The sequence below is a fragment of the Ailuropoda melanoleuca genome, chromosome 1 (assembly GCF_002007445.2).
Source record: "Ailuropoda melanoleuca isolate Jingjing chromosome 1, ASM200744v2, whole genome shotgun sequence".
Classification (NCBI taxonomy): Eukaryota; Metazoa; Chordata; class Mammalia; order Carnivora; family Ursidae; genus Ailuropoda; species Ailuropoda melanoleuca.
Window position 1 is genome coordinate 37,766,490 of NC_048218.1, and position 22,375 is coordinate 37,788,864.

The window sequence follows — 22,375 nt, forward strand, 5'->3', positions numbered from 1 at the left end:
ACTTTTTTTTCCTTATCTTTTACTCTCTTTTTGGCTTCTGCTAAAGTTAACATTTTTATGCATATCTGGTAATTTTTCAAAAGAATGATTTTTATTATTTTCCTGGAAAGAAAATTAGGTAACTCTGCTCCTTACATTTTAACAAATGTCTGTTCTAAGAATTAGCAGTTGATACAGGACTGATGTTTGTGAATGGAGTAAGCCTAAGAATTGGTGGTTTCACATGAAATTGATCTGATGAGTCCTTTTCTAGAACTTCCAGGGGATAAACATTTTTAAATATTATTTTTAAACAGTTAAGTCTTAGTGATTTCCTTGATTTTCAGTCAAACATGGATACTACAAAAGGTGTCTCTGGGACTCAATGGAGAGAGTGGAGCCATTCTGATTTGGCTGTATTTATAAAATGCTCCTGTGGCAATTTTCACAATCATTATAAATTTATACTGTTACACTATCCTTTACTAAAAATAAAACTTATTTTCAATCCTTAAGATTAGGAAACAAGGATTCTTATACATTGAGTTCAATGAAAATATAGTTGACCCTTCAACAACGTGGATGTTAGGGGCACTCCCGCCATGCAGTCACAAGTCCACATAGAACTTTTGACTTCCCAAAAGCTTAACTATCATAGCCTACTGTAGACCAGAAGCCTTACCAACAACATGACGAGTTGATTAACACGTTATATGTATTATATATTGTACAATAAAGATAGAGAAAAGAAAATGTTAAAATCATAAGAGAAAATACATTTATGGTACTGTATTAAAAAAAACTGCATATAAGTGGACCTGCAAAGTTTAAACCCATATTGTTCAATGGTCAACGGCACTTTTTTTTTTTTTTTTTGCCTTGCTTTCCCTAACTTCCCTTTTTTGGCAAAAGGATTACTTTAACAATTGTAGTCAAACAAGATTGCCAACAGAGTGAGAGAGTATAGCAATACCTCTGTTAACAAGATGTAGCCCAGTGTCACATTCATTACTGGGTATAAAAGTCATGGGTGGGGATTTCAGGATATCAGAGAAGTGGAATGTGGTCTGAAAGTGTCAGTACTGATGATGATAACAGCTAGTCTTAGAAAACATAAAATGACCATCTGTCAGATGATTATGTTGTACGGACTACATTCCGTGCTCTAAGAGGAGAACCTGGCTCTGGCAGGCCCAGTGGAAAGGGGCTCAAGATTGTGACCCTGTAAGACCAGAGGGAATCCGGTAGCTTTGGGCTTTATTTTATTCAACCTGCACAGTGATCTATATTTTATTTTTTGCATTTGAGTGCCTTTGGGAGAAAACTGCACTGTCCCCTTAGCCACAAGTACATTCTTTACTAGCCCAGAAGCCACACTTTTAGCCTGATCCCTGTGGGCCTAATTTAAATATGTGCTCCTATTTTAGATAGATACGCCCTTGTAAAAACAGGGTGTGTGTCCAGAGACTGTGATGACTTTCTCCTTGATGCCATTTTTCTGCAAGAATAGGTTTTTGGGGCAGCAAAAGAACGGATCGACTTTCCAATTTCCTCTCGTAGAAATTGAGTCCCATCAAGGGACTTAAGGCCATTCTTCTACCCTTGGTTCCTTTAAAAGTCAATTGGATTGAACTCACCTTAGAGGAAGCCTGGGGATTGTGAAGTTTGATTTAAGGCACTAATTGTTGGAATACCGCACAATGGATACTCCCCTTACTCCATCCTGCCATCCTCCCCAGACCTTTGAGTGCAGGTGCACACACACACACACCGCTCCCTTCCCTGAGCACAGAAAATATTTTTTTACTAGACCAATCTTTGCACCATTAGGGATGGAAAGGTAAATGTATGAGTGTCAACCACTTCTACCAGATAAAACTGAACGTACCAACTGGTATAATTGACAAATAGATCTTTCCGCTTTAATGGACTGTACTGAATTCCCGAAGATTTACCACTGAAGAGTTCACAACAGCACAGGATGGAGAGACTGGCTAAAGTCAGCTGTGCCATTTATTCTCAAATAATATTCCCAAATTTGCATAGGAAATTACATTTGCCATTTGTTTAATTGCAGTTTAGGGTTCTAAAGAACTATTTTCTATTTTTATAAAAAGATCACTCTGTATCAAAATATCTCAATGTAGTAAGAATAAATATTCTCAAAAAACTCATTAATACAAATAAGTGAATAGTAAATACCAGTGCATTTACAACTAGCTTGTGAATAACTAAAGATTTGCTATTTCAATATTAAGTATTGATTCAAAATAATTCCTTTTAGGGAGAAAAATTACTTCTCAATGCTAGCTGTATCTAAGCTGGAATGACCTTATGAGTGAATGTCTGATAAGATTATGATCATATAGATGTGGTGATGATAGAAGCATATATACATGCTTATTTTTGTTGTAGAAAGTCAGATTAAACGTTCCCAGCAGATTCACATTTAAAGTGCAAAAAAGTCACTAATCTAGATTTATTTTGCATTACATTTTGTTTCTATCTGCAGCTTTCAGACATGTATATGTGCATTTTTGTGTATGTATATAGAATGTATATATATATACGTAGATACATCCTACCCTGCCTTTTGCAAACTACAGAATCCCTTCCCAATTAGTGTGTGTGGTGAGCTGGTTGAATTATACAGAGAAGGAACTTACTTACATATCTACATGGCTGAATAATTTGGAATTTACTCTTGAGTAATGAAAGTCTTTGTACATATATTTTGTTCAACATCTCCTGGGTGCTAGATGTGTACTTAAGCATCGATGATTAAGCCACTGAAAAAGATCTCTTTTTGTTAATAATATATCAAAGTTTCTCGCCATCCAATTAATGGTGATTATGCATGCATAAAACACATATGATCTATAGAGATTATGACCTGTGTAATGTTTGGTCTTTATTAAGATCATAAAAACCATGAGACTGGACAGTATAACTTAGTAAGCATTCTAAATCAGTAATAAAATTTGGTCTGTTTCCATTTTGTTACATAAAATAAGTTAGATAAACGTTGCCAGCAGATTTATATTTTAAATGCAAAAAAAGGTCAGATTGATACTACCTTACAGTTGGCTTCTACTTGCAAGTTTCAAAGAAGTGCATTCTTATAAATTAAATAAATATATTCCTTGGATATAATTCCCCAAATTTAAAAACTCAATATGTCCAACTTTTTCATTAATAATAAATCATACTTTAACCAATTAAACCAAAGTGATAGTCTTTTCTGGTAGCATCCCAGATGATTTTCTAGGTCGTGAGACTTATGTTAAAGTTAGGCACCTTCAAGTTTGTAGCAGTCATTAACAGCACACTCCTTTGTTCCTTTAACAAATACCACGTGCCCGCTACGCGCAAACACTTGCCCAGGAGCCGGAGGAGCAACGGCAGACACGCCAGACGCCATCGCTGCGCTGTTGTAGCTTACCGAGGAGCGGTGTGGGCTTCTCGAACCCTAAAGCATATTTTCTATAAATAAACATCAGGAAAGCGAAATCGCTGGGAAGAATAAAAAGATAAAAAAGTGTCGCTTCTGATTACGATTATTTCTAAATGCACTAATAAAATTCAAAGGCACCTCTAGCTCTTATGTGCAAACCAACTATTTAGTTCAAACAAAATATTAGAACTGAGGGTAAGCAGGACATTAATCAATTTTCTAATTGTCTTCTATTGTGATATTCTTTATATGGCATTATGACTGAAATGTTAAAAAGCTAATAAACAGCCTTTGAGAAAAGAATCTTAAAGATCCACGTGCACACTGTGTGTGTTTGTAGAGAGAGCAAGAGGGAGAGAGAGAAAGATTGAGAGAGAATCACTGTTTATTCCTATTGCTATCTTTGGCTTAAAAATGTACAGCTTGGCTTCTGAGAATAATTATTTTAAAGAAAATAATGTCAACATTCAAATTGTATTCTTTTTTTAAAAAAGTAGAAAAGCTTCTGCAAAAGTTATTGATATAAACTGATTTTTGAAGCCAACCAAATAACTAATTTCTATTTTTGTTGGAGAAGAGAAAGGAATGAAAAATAGAAAAAAATTGGCTATCACACAACAAATTTTATCTGCATTCAAGGTGCTCCTTAGAAATAGTAAATAAACTCTGATTCAGACTTGTTTTCACCCGTTTTTCTCTCTGCCTTCGATTGCAAAACCAAACTCTTACTACTTCTTTCTCAAGGTTCAGTTCTTCAGCCATTCGCATGATCTCTTGAGAGGAAGGCTTATTCTGTTCTCCAAAGTGTCTCTCCAGGGCATCTTTAGCAGCAATACTGAGGGGAGGGGGTGGAGAAGGATGAGATTGTGGTGTTTTTATGATGGTTTGGCAGATCAAAATTATGTAATGTTGAATATCATAAATATCAACATTAAAATATTGTTTAAAGACTCTGAAAACACTTCCAAAGCTTCAACAAAGCTAAAGGTGCAGTCTCTAGAATATTTAGATGCTTGTCTTAGGGTATCCTGAGCCAAGTCACAGGAGGAAAGAAGTAAGGTATTCTGGGCTTTCTATGCGTATCCCACTCTGTGCCACTAGAGGGCACTGACTTCCTGAAAAGGAGAGGAACACTTGTGTAGGCATTTCTAAATGTCCCTCAGAAATCATTTGTGATTTACAATAGACGAAATGTTTAGTGAACTCATCGACCAAAACAAAACCTGTATTTTAGCATTTCCTCTGTAATTTTCACGCAAATTACCGAAAGATCAACCAACAATCTTTCGGTTTGAAATGCAAGTTATCATGTTGGACTTTAAGAGACTGAAACACTGATGACTAGTTTTGCTATTTTTAATAGCATAGATACCAAGTTGCCAGAGTCAGATGTATCTAAAATGACAGCAGAAATATCACTCTTTGTAGAAGTGATTTTTTAAATTTCCATTTTATCCAAAACTTGTGGAGCAAGTGTTCTTTCCATCAAATGTTTAGAATTACTAGCTCTCCATTTCTCACTACCAAATTATTAAATTATGCTTTTTCACCAGTCTTGTTTTTTCTGTTGACTCTAGACACCATATACTTATATTATGTTGCACCTATATTATCCTCATTCTTCTCTTTATATTTATATGTGTATATATTGTATATATTCCATCTCCTCTATACATTTTAATATCTCAAAAGAATACCTTATAGTTGTTCTTCGCTTCCTTTTTCTTTCATTCACTCCTACTTTTTCATTGTATAAAGCTGTAATGGGGAAAAGAGAAATAATTACAAAAAACAAAGGTTCAAAAAAAACCTATCAGATTTGAGTTTCAAATGTTCTTTGTAAAACAATGTGAAACAAAGTTGCTATCTATTTTTGTCTTAAATTTTTGCATTCTACATCATTTTATAGTACAAGACCAAGATACAAATGTTAATGCAGAAATATTAACTTTGCAAAGACAACGGTCTATAAATGATATCCTGACCACACTTTTCTTGGAACACTTGCTTTACATGCTTTCAAATCTTGCTCTTTATCCAGCCTTGACATCAGTATGAGTAGATCATTTTATTACATTAGCAATTGCTTATGTACGTACTTGGAAGGCTGGTGTGTACAAATATGCTCTGGTTACAGAAATATCAGGTTATAAAAATTCATGTACAAATACTACCGTATGCACAGAACCAGAAAATCCGGATGTGTTAAAAAAATCATTTCACCACTTTATGCCTCTGCCACATTATCCAGAAAGCTGTCCTTACCGCAGCTGCTTTTCTCACTATATTTTACCTTCTCAGTAAATTTACTTCTACACTTGCATGAGCCTTCCTCTTTTCTGGAATATGAAACACACTTATTTTTCATCTGAAAGAGAAAAAACCCAGCTAAACCTCAAACCTCTCCGCTTTGCATAAATCCTAGCAACAGAAGCCCTCGTTTTTAGGTTAAAACATCCCAGAGCCTGTAACTTCAGTACCTCCCACTTGCTCAGCTTCCTCCAGCCATTTCGATAATATTGCTTTTAGCTTGCATGCATTTTTAAAGCTGAGTTGCAGGTTTTCGAATCGGCAGATAGTGGTTTGACTGAATTCAGAGCCGTGCACAGCAGCGAGGGCTTCCCCAACATTGGTTTGGGTGTATCCTGTGAAAGGGCAGGAAAGACCCGTCAGCTTCAGCTCTTCCAGAAGTGTTCTTTGTGGCCGGGTAACACAGAAATCGTTGTGTCTTGCTTTAACTATTAAATATTGCTTTTAAGCATATGTTCATTGGCAATTTAGAATTACTTAGTAAGTTCAGTGGAGACTTGTCTGGTACTTTAAAAACTACTTCTAGTTAATTTTTTCCAGAAGTAAAAAGAATTCAGACAGGAACCCCTGCCATTCACAGTATTTAGTGAAATTGGATAGATGTGTCATAAACACTTTTTATAAGACACTTACAAATTCTTGCTCTCTGTTATTATTAAATATCTGATGATATATGCTCAACAATATAGTATATTAAATATAATGGATAAATTATACGATGATATATTTCTATCTCAACAGTAAGAGTACAAAATTCAACTATATTGTTAAAAGGTACCAAATAAAACTAAGACTTATGCTGACTTCCCCTGAAAACATGTTTATTACAAGACTGTGATCACCTAATATTTTACCTGTATCTCTAAGCACATTTATTATATCATTTGGTAATGTTTCTATCTTCAGGCCAAAGATCCTTACTGGTTGTCTCAAAACATTTTTAGAGTACAAGTGGATATCAACCATCAACATGGAATTTGAAATATTCACAACAATATAAATAGCAAACTGAAAATGGTTGTTATAAAGATGCCTACCGCTGTGTTTATTCCGTATAGTAACTGTATATTAATTCAGGGCCTAAAGCTATAAATCTGTATGCATAAAATGGTTACATATGATGCCCATCAATAAATATCATTACAAAATTACCTGTGGTTTGTTCCACAAGTGCAGAAGGTAGCACTATCATTTTCAATCCATTTAAAAGATACACTATTTCATGAATTTAAATCAAGGTTAATTATTATAGTTATTTTATCTTAAAAACACTACTGAATAGAGAGTGTGCAAAGCCTATGGACAGACAGTTTGCAGAGAAAGAATTACAAATGACTGTAAAACACATGAAATAATACTTTTCAATCTCCACTCATAAATTTAAAATGAAACCACTGTCGCGCCTGGGTGGCTCGGGCAGGTAAGCATCGGATTCCTGATTTTGGCTAAGGTCATGATCTCAGGGTCATGAGATTGAGCCCCATGTGGGGCTCTGTGCTGGTCATGGAGCCTGCTTAAGATTCTCTGTCTCCCTCTCCCTATGCCTCTCTCCCATCACTTTCTCGCGTGCTCTTTCTTCCCCTCTCAAGAAAAACAAAACAAAACAAAATAAACAAAAACAAAAAACACACAAAAAAAACTACCATGGGGCCACTTGGACCTATCTGATTTGCGAAGATCCAAAGATTAAACAATAGTTTTCCTTCAATAATTTATTTATTCTCTGTGCTGTCAGTCACTGTTCCAAGTGCTGAGGCTATGTCTTTAAGGAAAAATAAAAATTTAAGGAAAAAAAAAAGAAAAAACTCCTGCTTTCATAAAAATTACATTCTAAGGAGTTTGCCAAGAGACACTCAGGGTGGTGGTAAAATTTGGCACAACCTCTATATAGGCCAATTTCTCAACATCTATCAGAATTACAAATATACGTGCACTTTAAGAAATTGTGCTTTTAACATTTGTCCTACACATATATTTACATAGGTACAAAATGGCATTTATGGAGTGAATCATCGTAGGATTGTTTTTTAACAATGTAAGATTGGAGACAACCTAAATTTATCATCAGTAGGGGACTGGTTAAATAATATATTCATGAAATGGAATTTCATAGACCCATAAAAAAAATCTCTGTAAAAATTAATAAGGAAAGCTCTATAAAATAGTTAAATAAAAAATCTGTATGAAGAAATATATGTATTTGCTTATATGTGCAAAATATATTTCTGGAAGGATGCAAAGAAACCAACAACATTGATAAACAGGAAAGAAACATAAAAGATACGTTTCGCTTGCACCCTTTATGCCTTTGAATCATATGAATGGCTCATCTAGAAAAGTTCAAATAAAATAGGGAGTAAAACAAGTACTTCAAAGCTAGGTAAGTTGAAAAAAATACCAGTAGTTTAAAAATCTGTGTATTTAGGATATTAAGAATTAACAAGGAAATAAAGGGTTTTCTTGTACGATCTTCATAATTAGAAGTAACTTAAATCCACAGCACAGATAATGAGAAGTATCTTGCACTTCCGAGCAGAGTATGAGACTGAAAAGTAACATCGTAAGGATTTGCAGACCAAGTTGTATACCCGTTACTCTTAAAAAGTGCATACCTAACTTAATTCTTCTCACTTTAAATTCATTGGCAAACTTCTCAAGTTCTCGGATTTCTGGAGAATCCATGTCTATTGGCTCTTCGACTAATTTACTTTTCCGCCTGAGCTCCTGCTTGAAATCTGTGACTGTGGGGTCCTCCGCCAGGAGAGGCTGGTGCATGGGTGGAAAGCCATGACTCAAGGTATGGTCAGGAAACTTATAAAGACAAGGGGTTAAGCTACCTGTGAAGAAACAAAGAAAGAAAAGAAAAGGGCCATTTGTAATTATCCCCCATTTCTATACAAGCAAAAGTTTTGCCACTTAGAACCCATTATTCCCCTGCAGCCGTCAAAATTCTCAAAGGTTAACTGACATTCAGCCGTCTGAAATAGAAGTCAGAGTAGCTTAGTAAAAAGGTGATTATTTCCTTTCCACCTTCCTCAGGGCAGTGAAAACAAAAATAATGCCAAAGGAAAAATAATTAAAATAGAAATAAGCAAATTCTCTCAGATGTATGTTTTCATTATTTCATTTTTCTCTTAAAAGATATATGGTTCCTGCAAATCTGAGGTTCCACTGAAACCAGGATGTATATTTTGATCTCTGTTTTCTTAATTCATTACACAAAAAATCAGTGATGTTTATTGGAATCAAGGCATATAGTTAAGTGCTATGCTGGGAAGTTTTCTTAGGATTCGAAAACTGATTTTACAATATTAAGAAGCTCCCCTGTTTTATCAGATAATGCTTAATTTCAAGGGGGAAATCATCATGTCTTTTTAAAAGTTTAACAAAGGCAGGTAAAAAGAAAATTATGAGAACATAAAATACATTAATATGGTTAAATAGATTCAAGAAGTGAATAGACAAAAGGTAATTTTTAAAGTTCTATTTAAAAAGTCAGCATCAAGATTTCTTGAAAAGTATACAATATAGTGGAATCATTTCTTGATTATTATTTAAGAAGAAAAATAAGTGGTGGGAAGGGTGCAATTCTAGATATGATGGGCATTCTCCCATAGACGATGAAGCGTTAGATCAATTGATTGGGTTAAATGATAAATCACCAAAAAAACCCCACTAAAAGATCTATTTTTAAAAAAATTGTCTCCTGATTTCATTCTTTACTTGGAAAGAAGAGTTTCTCAGTGGGTGACAGGATAGCATAAGCCAAATTTCCAGACATTTTATTTCTGTTTTCCTCAACACACCACATTTTTATTGGTAGAGATTTCACTTCGATTTACATTAAATGACATTTGTATAATGAAGACATTTTGATATAAATTAAATATTTGGTAATTAATCATTTTTCTTATGATTATAAATAAATATTTAAGCTAAAAATAAATTGCTATAGAATATATGAAATAATCATTCTTGAGAACACTGGAAAAATATATCAAGTTTATGCTACCTATTATTTCTCTCTATATACATTCACAAACCAAAGACATGAGTAATGTAGATTTCCAGAATATATAAATCTTACATTAACATATCAATATGTAATGACCAAAGAATAGTGTAAGTCAGCAAATTGTTGGCTTGTATTATTTATATGACAATATGTAATTATAAAGGGTACCCCCAATAGACTATATTTTTATCTTGAAGCAAAGTTAATATACAAGTGAGGGGTTAAACAAAATAGCATAAAATAAATTTAGCTGCTGTGAAAAATATTTGAAAGAAAGTATTCTTGTCTAAAAAAATCTATGCTACTTTTATAAACCAAATTATTGTCTTACTTTTTAAAGTCAGTTAATCATCCATTTTATGCTTTAGTGGGTAGTATATTGATCAGACCAGATAACATTTTTAAAAGCAGTTTTGTCAATTTTTAATTTAGTACAGAGTTCCATTTTTGAAAATGGTTGTTAATTTTGGAGTTTATTTTTAGCTTTCTATTAGTTTTGGATTTCTTCTAGTTGAAGTAAAAGGAAAGACTAACCTACATTAAAAGAATACTGATCACATTTATTTTAGCATTTACTTGATATTTATCTCAAGACTTTGTTTTCAATTAGGCTTTCAGAGTTAGATGTTAGATATATGAAACATCTTCTCTTCTTTCATCATTCAAAAATACCACATGTCACTCAAGACAATGAGGAAATACTCTGAAAAAGAGTAAAAGCAGTGTTGGGGCGCCTGGGTGGCACAGCGGTTAAAGCGTCTGCCTTTGGCTCAGGGCGTGATCCCGGCGTTGTGGGATCGAGCCCCACATCAGGCTCCTCTGCTATGAGCCTGCTTCTTCCTCTCCCACTCCCCCTGCTTGTGTTCCCTCTCTCACTGGCTGTCTCTATCTCTGTCAAATAAATAAATAAAATCTTAAAAAAAAAAAAAAAGAGTAAAAGCAGTGAGCAAAAATTAGGCTGCTGGGTTTTTTCTCTTTCTTACTATATTATTTTTTTTAATTGAAGTATAATTGACACACAATTTACATTAGTTTCAGGGGTCCATCCCAGTGATTGAACAACCCGATATGTTACATTCTGCCTGCTGGCAGTATGGGTACCATCCATCACCAGATGATGCCATTACAGCATCACTGACTAAGGTCCCTGGGCTGTACCTGTCATCCCTGTGACTTACCCCGTGACTGGAAGCCTGTATCTCCCACTCCCCTTCACCCATTTTGCCCATTTCTCTACCCACTATCCTCTGGCACCATCACTTTTTTCTTTATATTTATGGGTCTCTTTCTACTTTGTTCATTTGTTTTGTTTTTTAGATCTCACATACAAATGAACTCATATGGTATTTACCTTTCCCTGACTTATTTCACTTAGCATAATACCCTCTAGATCCACCCATGTTTTCACAAATAGCCATCTCTCTCTCTCTCTCTCTCTCTTTTTTTTTTCTGTTTGTTTTAGAGAGGGGGAGGAGGGGCAAAGGGGGAGGGAGAAAGAGAATCTTAAGCACGCTGCATGCCCAGCATGGAGCCAGACGTGGGGCTTGAACTCAACCCTGAGATCAGGAACCAAGTTGAAATCAAGAGTTGGATGCTTAACCAACTGAGCCACCCAGGCGCCCCCATCTCATTCTTTATTTAAGGCTGAGTAATATCTCCCTGTATATATATGTGCAGACTGCTGTTCGATTTTGCACATGTAATGTATTTTAAGGTACTTTAGATAACTCGTTTNCCCAGGCGCCCCCATCTCATTCTTTATTTAAGGCTGAGTAATATCTCCCTGTATATATATATGTGCAGACTGCTGTTCGATTTTGCACATGTAATGTATTTTAAGGTACTTTAGATAACTCGTTTAACCTATATCAAATTATTTTTATTTTCCATAAGTAATTTGCTACATGTATTTTATAGGATAAGCCATAAGTTCTGAATTCGTTAGCAGTCTTGGTCATTATTTTCAATTTTTCTTGCTGACCACAGTCACATACCACTACAAATCTTCCATGTGATACTTTGTGCTGTGTTCATTTCACATTTGTCATCTTCTTAGCCTTATGTAAGTGAGCTAGAATATTTTTTTTGTTCACAATTTAAAATTTAGAAAATTTAAGTAAAAGGCAATAACCTTCCTTGGCTGCCGTAATGAATCAACTATACAGTTGAAACCAGAACCGAAGTCCAATGAACACCGAAATAAACCACATCAAAACAAACACCTCGTTCATTTTTCTAGCAGTCTGTCCTCAGGTAAACCCGATGACTTTCCTTAAAGACATCTGCAGTTTAAACACATTTGGCTACATTAAACAGATGCTTTCAGACAAAGATATTATAATCATTAAAATCTTAGAAGATAGTCACCCTTATTTCTGGAAAATTATAAAGGTAGTTTTTTTTTTTTAAGATTTTATTTATTTATGTGACAGAGAGACAGCCAGCGAGAGAGGGAACACAGCAGGNAATAATCATTAAAATCTTAGAAGATAGTCACCCTTATTTCTGGAAAATTATAAAGGTAGTTTTTTTTTTTAAGATTTTATTTATTTATGTGACAGAGAGACAGCCAGCGAGAGAGGGAACACAGCAGGGGAGAGGGAGAGGAAGAAGCAGGCTCCCAGCGGAGGAGCCCCGATGTGGGACTCGATCCTAGAACGCCAGGATCACGCCCTGAGCCTAAGGCAGACGCTTAAGGACTGCGCTACCCAGGCGCCCCTAAAGGTAGTTTATACNGATGTGGGACTCGATCCTAGAACGCCGGGATCACGCCCTGAGCCTAAGGCAGACGCTTAAGGACTGCGCTACCCAGGCGCCCCTAAAGGTAGTTTATACATTATAAATACTCTGGGGGAAAAAAATCAACATCTAGAGTCCATGAAAAGAGCCCAGGAAATACCATGTTCAGAGCAAAGAGGAAAACACGATGTGTGATACGTTTGTACTTTTCATTCCGTGAATACACGCACAGTTATCCACACAGACGCGGTTTTCCTGGCGCTAACCTTAAACAGAAATTCACGAGGACAGTCACAGACAAGCCAAACAAACGGCAGTATCTGCTATCCTGTGTCTGGGGGAGAGTGGAGAGTGACTGGTATGGTTTCTATGGCAAGATATTTTAAAAATCTTTCTAAAGCGTGGATTATTGAACAAGAAAAAAATAGGAAGAAGATAAAAAAAAGCAGAGAGTCCTGCACAGCCAAGGTCTCATTAACAATTTCCAAAACATTGATAAAGCAAAATTGCCTGCGAGCCTAGAGAAGCACACAGCTAAAGAGTCTGGAAGTGTCTGCATGGTATTTATAGCCCGAAGTATATTTTCACCTTGTAGATTAATCCAGCAAAGCCCTTCTAAATTGCTGTGTATACAGTTCCGTGTGGCGGAAGTGGGAGAAGGGGTACATCTTCTAAAGCAGGCAATGGGGAGGCAGAGGTGTTGGCTCAAACACTGTGGTAGGGCGCAAATTGCTCTTCTGGAGCACGCGGTCCTGCCGATGCTAACTGACAACATCTCTGAGGTTACAGGCGTGAAGCCTTAAAAGAACACAGGGAAAGCAGAGGGATACGGTAAAATATGCCGTCTTGCCGGAGATATGCAAAGAAATGTGTATCTGAATATTTCCATTTATTTCTTTTTCATCACACAAGACAATGCAAAGCAAAGCATAAATGTGAATTGCGATCTTTTTTCTTTTGTGCCTTGGTAAATCCTATCCATATACAACAGGGATCCTCTGCCTGGTGTAATTTACTTGGGACACGGCCACACGCCTTTGTTTGCACATCGCCTATGGCTGCTTTCCTGCACTAGTGATGGAACTGAGTAGTTGAGAGACTATGAAAACTTAGGGAAAATACCTCATGTTACTGCTACTGAACTGCCTTTTCTGATTCGGAGGTAAAAAATCTTCAGAATTACTTCTTCCCTCAGAGTCAACACAACCAGAACAAGTTAGGGAGAAAGAAAATGGAAGAGGAGGAGGATAAAAAAGGAGAAAGAAGAAGAAAGAAGAAAAAGGAGGGAGGAAGTGAAAGAAGGATGAAGAGAAAGGAGGAAGAGGAACACAGGAATGAAGAGAAAAAGAAGGAGAAGAAGAAAGAAAATAATTTAAGAATAAGAAATGGGCTCCAAAGTTGACTATATCTCCATGTCAGCCATCAAACTGATTTCTGTTGCTTTGTGCATAAGAACAGTGGAGAGGGTGCTTTCAGTCATAATTATCTTTTCTCTTGTTAACCACTTCCCATTAAAAAATAAAACAACAAAAAATGGACATCCATCTTCGTGGTTAATTCCCAAACCTCTGCTAGTTTGCTTTTCTCTTAAAATTAATTTTTGAACAAGGACTCCCACACGGCACCTTGGTTTGGCCGTTATATGCTCTGACCTGGCTGGGTCACAGTCATCCCTGTGTGGCTGAGACACTGTTTCCACAGGAGGGCGGACAGGGTGTACAGCCCGCTGAGAATGCTTGCTAGCTTCACCCAGCTTCAGAAACCAGGGAACAGAAACAATTTCAACCCAAGAATTAGTTTTGGGGGTTTTTGTTGTGGTTGTTCTTTTATGTTGTGTTTATCTAGAAGAGATTTTGAAGAGCACCTTTAATTCACTGTAGGCTGTTGAATTCTCTAAATTCTCAGGAGTGAAGGCACAGAAGGCATTTAGTTGCAAATGTATCTAAAGAGAAGATCATAGGAAAACGGGTCGAGTTGGTACAAATCTGCCACAATTCAACTTCAGCGGAGTGGTGGCACTCACCACAGCTCACATATGAAGAGACTGAAACCATTGACAACGACGTGGATGGAACTAGAGGGTATTATGCTGAGCGAATTAATTCAATCAGAGAAAGACAATTATCATATGATCTCACTGATATGTGGACTTTAAGAAACAATACTGAGGATCATAGGGGAAGAGAGGAAAAAATGAAACAAAACAAAACCAGAGAGGGAGACAAACCATAAGAGACTCTTAATCTCTGGAAACAAACAGAGGTTGCTGGAGGGGAGGGGTGTGGGGGATAGGGTGGCTGGCTGATGGACACTGGGGAGGGTATGTGCTGTGGTGAGCGCTGTGTATTGTGTAAGACTGATGAGCCACAGACCTGTACCCCTGCAACAAATAATACGGTATATGTTAATAATAAAGTAAAATAAAATAAAAATAAAAAATAAAAAGAAAGTGAAGCACAGGGTGTACATCTGAAAAAAAAAAGAGAGAGAGACCAAAACTCAGAGAGGTTAAGTGACTTGAACAACGTTTGTAATTAGTTCATGGTGCAGCTAATTCATTGCTCCCAATTAGTCATTCTTTTTGCTGTGCCCACACCTGGACTATAAGGCACAGTGGATTCATCTGATAATTGCAAAGTCCTCTCTATCAACCTTAACAAAACGTTAGCTACAGCTCTTCCCTTCCACTGGGTTATTCATTTAATGAAATGCTCAAACTAAACATAAGCATCAGAGTATGGGTTATAAGATTACCACATTAAAATAAAGTAATTTCATATGCTTTGAAATGTAGGTCTTTCTCTAGCTTTCCTTTCATATGGCATGTGAGGCAATGAACCTGTCTTTGCTGTAAATGATAAGATGCTTCTGTGAATTGTGTGAGATCTGTGATTCTCTGTGAACGCCTTGGGACTTCTCAGAAAATTCTAAAGACATTAACCAGGTTTCTCTTGTGTATTTTATACCTTTGCTTTCTTATATTTGAATTCCTGTGTTTTACGGCTCAATTTGTGTAGCTTCTCTGGGGATAAAGACAGGAGAGTTCAGATTCTCTGAGGTTTAATCTGCTATGATGCAAATGCTCACACTAAACATGTCAAAATAGTGACATTCTAACAAATAATAAAGCATACCACTCTCAAAAACTATTCAAATATAATCTCTACACTTGCCATAGTGAATTTTTCTTTCAGTGACAACATATATTTACTTTTAAGACTATGGTGATACATTCAAATCTTAAGATAACCATTTTTGCTCCTCATGGTACTAACCCAGGCTTTGGATCCGTTTAAAGGGCCCTTCTGGGGGCCTCTCCTTTTCAACTGCAGTGGGGAAGAGGGTTTGCTGAGTGCCTGCTGAGGGGACTTACCAGCACAGCCTGGGCTGTCTGTGGACTCTCATTGTGAACCTGGGCCCAGAACCTGGAAACATGTTAGAATTCTCAGGCCAGCTGCAAATTCACTAGGCCAGTAGCCGGTGGCCTCGATCTGGTGGGGAGGGAGGTAGTAGCAAAAACCATCTTAAAGTTTTTGGGGGGCGCCTGGGTGGCTCAGTCGGTTAAGTGGTCACATTTTGGCTCAGGTCATGCCTCAGGATTGAGATAGAGCCCCACGTCAGGCTCAGCACTGGGCATGCAGCCTTCTTAAGAGTCTCTCTCCCTCTCCTTTTGCCCCTCTTAACCACCGCCCCCCAAAAAAAGTATTTGGTCTGTGGCTGATGTTATCTTTGTGCTAACCGCAATCCATTGCTGCCTGTCGCTGGGTTTAGAAGGCACCTAAAGTTGGACCTGGGTTTGTGGGAATCACTCTGACTCCCCTCCAAGAGACAGCAGCACATGGCCACGTGCTCGTCATTTCCTGTCTTCATAATCAAAATGTAGTGTGGGCCACACGAAGCAGTCTGCCTGCACATCTAGTGGCTAAATGCACATTTTACCACTTTTATAATGAAAGTAGTTTATCATCAACAAAGGCTGTTCTCATTAACCATGAATACTGATTATGTATTAAATATATGAATCATAAATGACCAGTTTTCAAAGGGAAAAATATGGTTGTCTCTATTTCATAATTATTAAAAAAAAGAGAATCTAGTATTTACAGGTAATCACTAAGAACATCAGTCTTCATTTTACTAGTTTATTCAGAATGCTGCTCGGGAGGATGTAAGTGAAGCTAATTTGTTCTGGAATATTTTATTTTAAAGTTTTAGTGTTTTATTTAGTCTCAAACTGAAAAAAATATGGAGAAATTAAATGTTGGTGAACTAATTTTTTTGTTCAATTTTATTACAAATTAAGAGTCCTAAATCCATGGGTTTTTTTTTTCCCGTCACTTATTCTAGATGATAACAAAACACATCAGTGAGAAAAGATTTCCCTAGTATATGATCCCTTTATCGAAAGCTTCTCCCTCTCTCTCATGTGCACACACACTCTTGTTTTCTCACACCGAGCCCCAGGAGTTTATTGTCACCCATCAGATTCTCTCCCTGATGCAGTAATGAATAGAAAAGATCAAAGAATAGCTTAAAAAAGCATGGGTAGAAAATTGTGTACTCTATGAAACCATCAAAATCTTTTGTCTGGCCATATCTTAAAATTAAGTCGTTAAGTTTTGTTCTGAATGGATTAGGTCAGATTTTCCTCTTCCTTAAGGCACGTGTTATCACGGCTTTCCTACAAGCATCAATAAATAATTAACCTTGATTTAGTGGTGCTTTATTTATCCAGCGGAGAAACATAAGTTACTTCAACTCTTCAATCTCATTGAAGACTAACAACAACTGTGAGCTGCCACAACTTCAAATGACTATCTCTAAAGCCACTGCAATTGACTCTTAGCTTTCAATGTCTTGTTTATCTTTATGGACCAAACGTCCAGAGGAAATAGTGCAGGGAGGGACATGTTTTATACACCTGTGCCATCTGCTTGGGTAGCAGCAAGAAGTTAGTGAGCACTGGAAATGTGGCTAGTGCGACTGAGGAACTCTATCTCAAATTTGACCTTATTTTAGCTAATTTACCTTTAAATTTAAATAATTTAGGGGAAGGAAGGGAAAACTGAAGGGGAAGAGATCAGAGAGGGAGGCAAACCATATGAGACTCTTGACACCAGGAAACAAACTGAGGGTTGCTGGAGGGGGGGGTGGGTGGAGAGTTGGGGTAACTGGGTGGTGGGCATTAAGGAGGGCACATGCTGTGATGAGCACTGGGTGTTATTCGCAACTAATGAATCATTGATTATATCAGAAACTAATGATGTACTATATGTTGGCTAACTGAATTTAAATTAAAAAAATTTAAATAACCATATGAGGTTAGTTACTACCATAGTATTACTGGATCGAGCCCACTGATGACATCAAGTGATGATCAGCAGTTTGGTAGTAGTCAATTAGAGTAAAAACCATACAAAGCAAACAAAAAAATGAAGCACAGACGGTCAGGGTTATGGAGAACAGGGGCAATAAGGCTTAACCACTATGGTCACTGAAGGCATCCCATGTCAGGGAACATTTTGATAAGTAGTGGTTTACCAGCAATTTCCAAGGTTAAGAGTTGAGAATTTCATGATATGCTCTGCTCAAAATTCCCTCAGACCCAAGAAATCCATCTAGGTGTCCCCAAACTCAATCTCATATACGCAGACAGTTTTTCTTACCTGCCATCACTCCATAGGTCGATGGCTGGTTTCCATAATGACAGGAAGGAACAGAGTAATGAAGTCCTGTTGCTGTGTTTCCCAACGTTGGCACCGAGAAATATGCACGCAAACATTTAGGAGTTTGGATCAAAGACAAAATAGACGGGACTGGTAAGAAAATGTATGAGGATTCAAGACACATTCATTTCATTGCAAAAATACACATTTATGTGATTCTTAAAGTTATATGGCAGTAATTTGTTTTCACTTGGGGGAAATTCTCTGATGAATAGGTTAAAAGCAGGAATCAAAGTTTGTCTCAAGTAATCAGATCATAAATCATCAATGTGGATGATAGCATTCATTAACTATGCTGTGCTCTGTGAAGGGGTGACTGGCCAGTTCACGTTGCTCAACCGGGAGTTGCAGAATCCTTTAGGTTCCATCGCATATAGATATTACAATAAACTGACTAGAGGAATAATCTCTTTAAAATCTCGTGTAATATGGTATTAAATAGCGGTCTTTCTCCGGAAGAATGAATACAGAAATCCACTCTTGAACAATCTTTACTTCTGCTTATTCTCCTAACAAATTATTCCATCAAAGAAAAAATGGTCAAGCAACTAGCCTCTAATTGGATACAAATCCCAGTAAATTCAGAGGTTTATGAAAAATCTGTGACAATGTATGATGCATTTATGCTGATGTTGAAACCAAAAGGTGGTAGGTTTTCTGCATGCACACAATCAGTTCAACAATTCCAATAATAAAGCTGGTCAAAAAAAATTGATTGTTGGGGCGCCTGGGTGGCACAGCGGTTAAGTGTCTGCCTTCAGCTCAGGGCATGATCCCGGCATTATGGGATGGAGCCCCACATCAGGCTCCTCCACTATGAGCCTGCTTCTTCCTCTCCCACTCCCCCTGCTTGTGTTCCTTCTCTCGCTGGCAGTCTCTATCTCTGTCAAATAAATAAAATCTTTAAAAAAAATTGATTGTTGAATGACTTGAGATCTATAATGGTTGAACCCAGTATATAAACATAACCATTCATAAATAGTTACTTGCCTTATGGAATCAATGTATATTATGAAAGTAAATTTAAATTACTTAATTTTTATTAAGCTTTAAACATGAATCACCAAGTTGACTAAGAGTTTGGGTATTGACAATAAAACCACTGTTTCTTTATGTATTTTATTTTCTAATTTTTCCTTCATATCCCGAATATAATGGTGGGTTTTCATGAATATAATATGATCATAAATCCTTGAATAAATATGAGATATTATAAAGTATAGAATTAGAATCCTTTGAAAATATTGAGATATAATCCAGTGATTAAAGACATGAGGTCACTTCAGAAAGCAAAACATTTTCTCTTACTATTGATAAATCTTCAATATTTTAAAATATCTGCACAAATTTCCATTTTATAATTAACATGTAGAAAGAACTGAAGTCATTTTACATTATAATGGTTACACGTAAAAATCTTACTATGCAATCTAAAATTAAATAAACAAGAAATCCATGTAATATCCAAGTGTTCTTCTCATTATAAGCAATATTTCTAGTTTCTTACCTAGTAATTTATAATTTGCTGGAAAAATTATAAAATCAATGCTATTATCATATATTTAAATATTATTATTTAAGTATCTATTTAGATTAGATTATTTAAAATATATAGTTATGTGATAATTGTTTAAATTTATTTCTAGTACATATTTTTGGTTAAAATACTTTATTATATTTTCTAAAAAATGTGTTTGGAAACTCCCATTATTGTCTTTTTATTTAAATTATGAGAATCTTTGGTAGATGAAAAAACAAAAACAAACAAAAAAAACCCTTTATATTAATGATTTCACCAAAAATCCAAATATTCACTCTCTAGATTTTAAAAATTCAGCTGCATATTAATCCAAACTTACATATGAAAGAAACTTACTCAAGACTTTGTCCATTTATAAAGCTACTTTAAAAAACTTTGTTACCGCATGAAGGATGCATTAGCAACACATACCTATTTGATACATTTGAGACAATATATTCAAATCTTCAAGCTTAATTTTTATGTTAGAAAGTTACATAAGAAAACATTAAAACTTGGTTAGAGAAATTGAAGCTTATCCAGAATTCAGTTTTAAGATATTTTAATACAGTTTGTGGGCTCTGAATGCTACATATTGCTTCTAGCTTTGATTTTTGAGTTTTGAATTATGCTAAAAATGTTTGTTAAAACCACTTAATTATATTCTTCTTTGAAATCCATTGTTGTTGGTATTGGGAATCATTCAAGGTATATGGCTACTACAAGGTATATGGCTGTTTTTAGACACAGTAAAACCCGATAAATCTTTAAGATAAAGAAGTATTAAGACCTTTTCAACACTAATTATTTAGACTGTTTCTTTAGTTTTGTTCCTGACCCATAAATGTTTACATAAACATGGGGGGTTTTTTTTGGATTAAAAACCCCCAGACTCGCTGTTTACTTTTGTAGAAAATAGATCTTCCTTATGATAAAACCAACAGTTGAAATTACTACACTTAATAGTATTCTTTAAAAATGTCTTAGGTAGTTTGGCTTTTTAAAACATCCTTCCGATTTAATTTAAAACCAATTAAAATGAAGGTGAAATAAAAGAAACAAGAAGCCCTAAACTACCAAGATTCAAAGCATCCATCCTGCAACGCTTCGGCCCGGCCACAGGCAGGCCGGTGCGGGAGTCCGTACCTGTGGACATCACGTTGGTGGCGTGGTTGGAGACTGGGAGGCACTCGGCTGCGCTGTGATGCATGATCAGAGGCAGAGTCGCAGAAGCCTCAGAATTGAGAGGTATAAAGGTATCGGCCGAAGTAAAAGGTTGGCAACTCATTCCCACAAGACAGTAGAAAACTGAGGAGAACTGCTGCTCCCCAAATCAGAGTTTTATTCTATTACTGTTTCCAAGGGCCGTTTCAAATCTCACTACCTGCATATATACATCAGGAAGGCCCCGGAGCAGCGGGAGGGCGCGTGCTTGGTACTTATACTGCAGGGAAATCCCTTTATACATGTTAATCGTCTTTTCCCAGGGGTATTGCTTTATCAATCTGAACCGTTCTTCCTTCTCAGCCAAACATAATCCATGCCCAAGAGGGAACCTGGTTCTGGGGTATAGATGGAGGGAAAGGGAGAAACCTGAAACTTGATTTGAGAACTTTAGTGATTCAGACATTTTAGAAAGGATTCAAGAACTTCAGAAGTCAGTGTCCCTCCAAGAAATAATCCTAAAATGAATTGAAAAATTCTAGCTGTCTTTGTGTTACTAACACAATAACAAATTTTTACATAGGAGATTCTTTTTGATAACTTCTCGTTCAATCTGCAAAATAACATAAAACAGAAATACTACACAATTTTTAAGAAACTACAAATACTGATGTTTACGTTGAAAGGTGCATAGACTAAATATGGAGAATGAATATATTGCCAACTACTGATTCAGACTCAACAATGCAATTGTGAAAAATTATGTAAATTTGTTATGTATTATAAATAGAAAAATATTGAATAAAATTTTAGTACTCTGTAGAGAAGGTAAACATGAGTGATATAGTACCTTTCCCTTGATTTCAATTTACTCATTAAGAATGAACATTTAGTTCACATTCATTCACACTAGAAACTGACACTATTCTAGGCACTTTCTATAGTTCACCTCATGCAAAGCTCACATCTGTGTGAGTTCTTTACCATACTGTCCTCAACTCTGCTTGACTCCTTCAGAGCCCCTGATCTTAACCATTCTGCTCCAGAGCCTACAGTCACCACAGTAGCACTGGGTGCAAACCTTCCACACGGAAAATACTGACATCACAGGAGCATGAAAAAATATATCTATATAATATGCACACACACACACACACACACACACACACACACACACGAAGAACAGTTCATTCAAAGGTAAATATATTAGCATCAGTTCATTCAAAGATAAAGATTTTAGCATCAGTTCAAAGATAAATATTTTAGCATCATGTACAATGATCATGATTTCTACAAATAAATGAGTGAATGCAATACTATTTTAGAATGTCTGCTGGGGATAATATAACAGACAGAAGTAAACTGAGAGGCATAGAGATTACTGACATAAGCAAAGGCCATGCTTCACTCGCTTTTTTGAAATTTTGTATTATGGAATATTTCCAGATAACTTGGAATTGGTTGTTTTG

General features: G+C 36.2%; 1 protein-coding gene across 2 annotated transcripts; it reads right to left on the reverse strand.

Moving 5' to 3' along the window:
- Nucleotides 1–2,264: 2,264 nt before the first annotated feature.
- On the reverse strand, nt 2,265–21,165 carry POU1F1 (POU class 1 homeobox 1). 2 transcript variants are annotated; one of them, XM_034656974.1, is made up of 7 exons: nt 20,889–21,165; nt 18,164–18,235; nt 13,086–13,295; nt 8,356–8,580; nt 5,914–6,078; nt 5,131–5,191; nt 2,265–4,268 (listed from the first exon to the last, which is right to left on the reverse strand). In XM_034656974.1, exons 1-7 carry the CDS (start codon nt 21,028–21,030, stop codon nt 4,058–4,060), a joined length of 1,086 nt encoding a protein of 361 aa, XP_034512865.1. In that variant the 5' UTR covers nt 21,031–21,165; the 3' UTR covers nt 2,265–4,057. The 2 variants fall into 2 exon arrangements, with proteins under 2 accessions (XP_034512865.1, XP_019657812.1); XM_019802253.2 differs by lacking the exon at nt 13,086–13,295 and having other exon boundaries at nt 2,270–4,268.
- Nucleotides 21,166–22,375: the final 1,210 nt, after the last annotated feature.

Excerpts from the sequence above, each read along its gene's own strand:
- POU1F1 (XM_034656974.1), bottom strand. The coding sequence starts at position 21,030 with ATGAGTTGCCAACCTTTTACTTCGGCCGATACCTTTATACCTCTCAAT. Across the intron at positions 13,296-18,163 it reads GACCTATGGAGTGATGGCAG|GCTTCACGCCTGTAACCTCA; the intron begins GTAAGAAAAACT and ends TGTTCTTTTAAG. Across the intron at positions 4,269-5,130 it reads AAGCGAAGAACAACTATAAG|TATTGCTGCTAAAGATGCCC; the intron begins GTATTCTTTTGA and ends CCCTCCCCTCAG.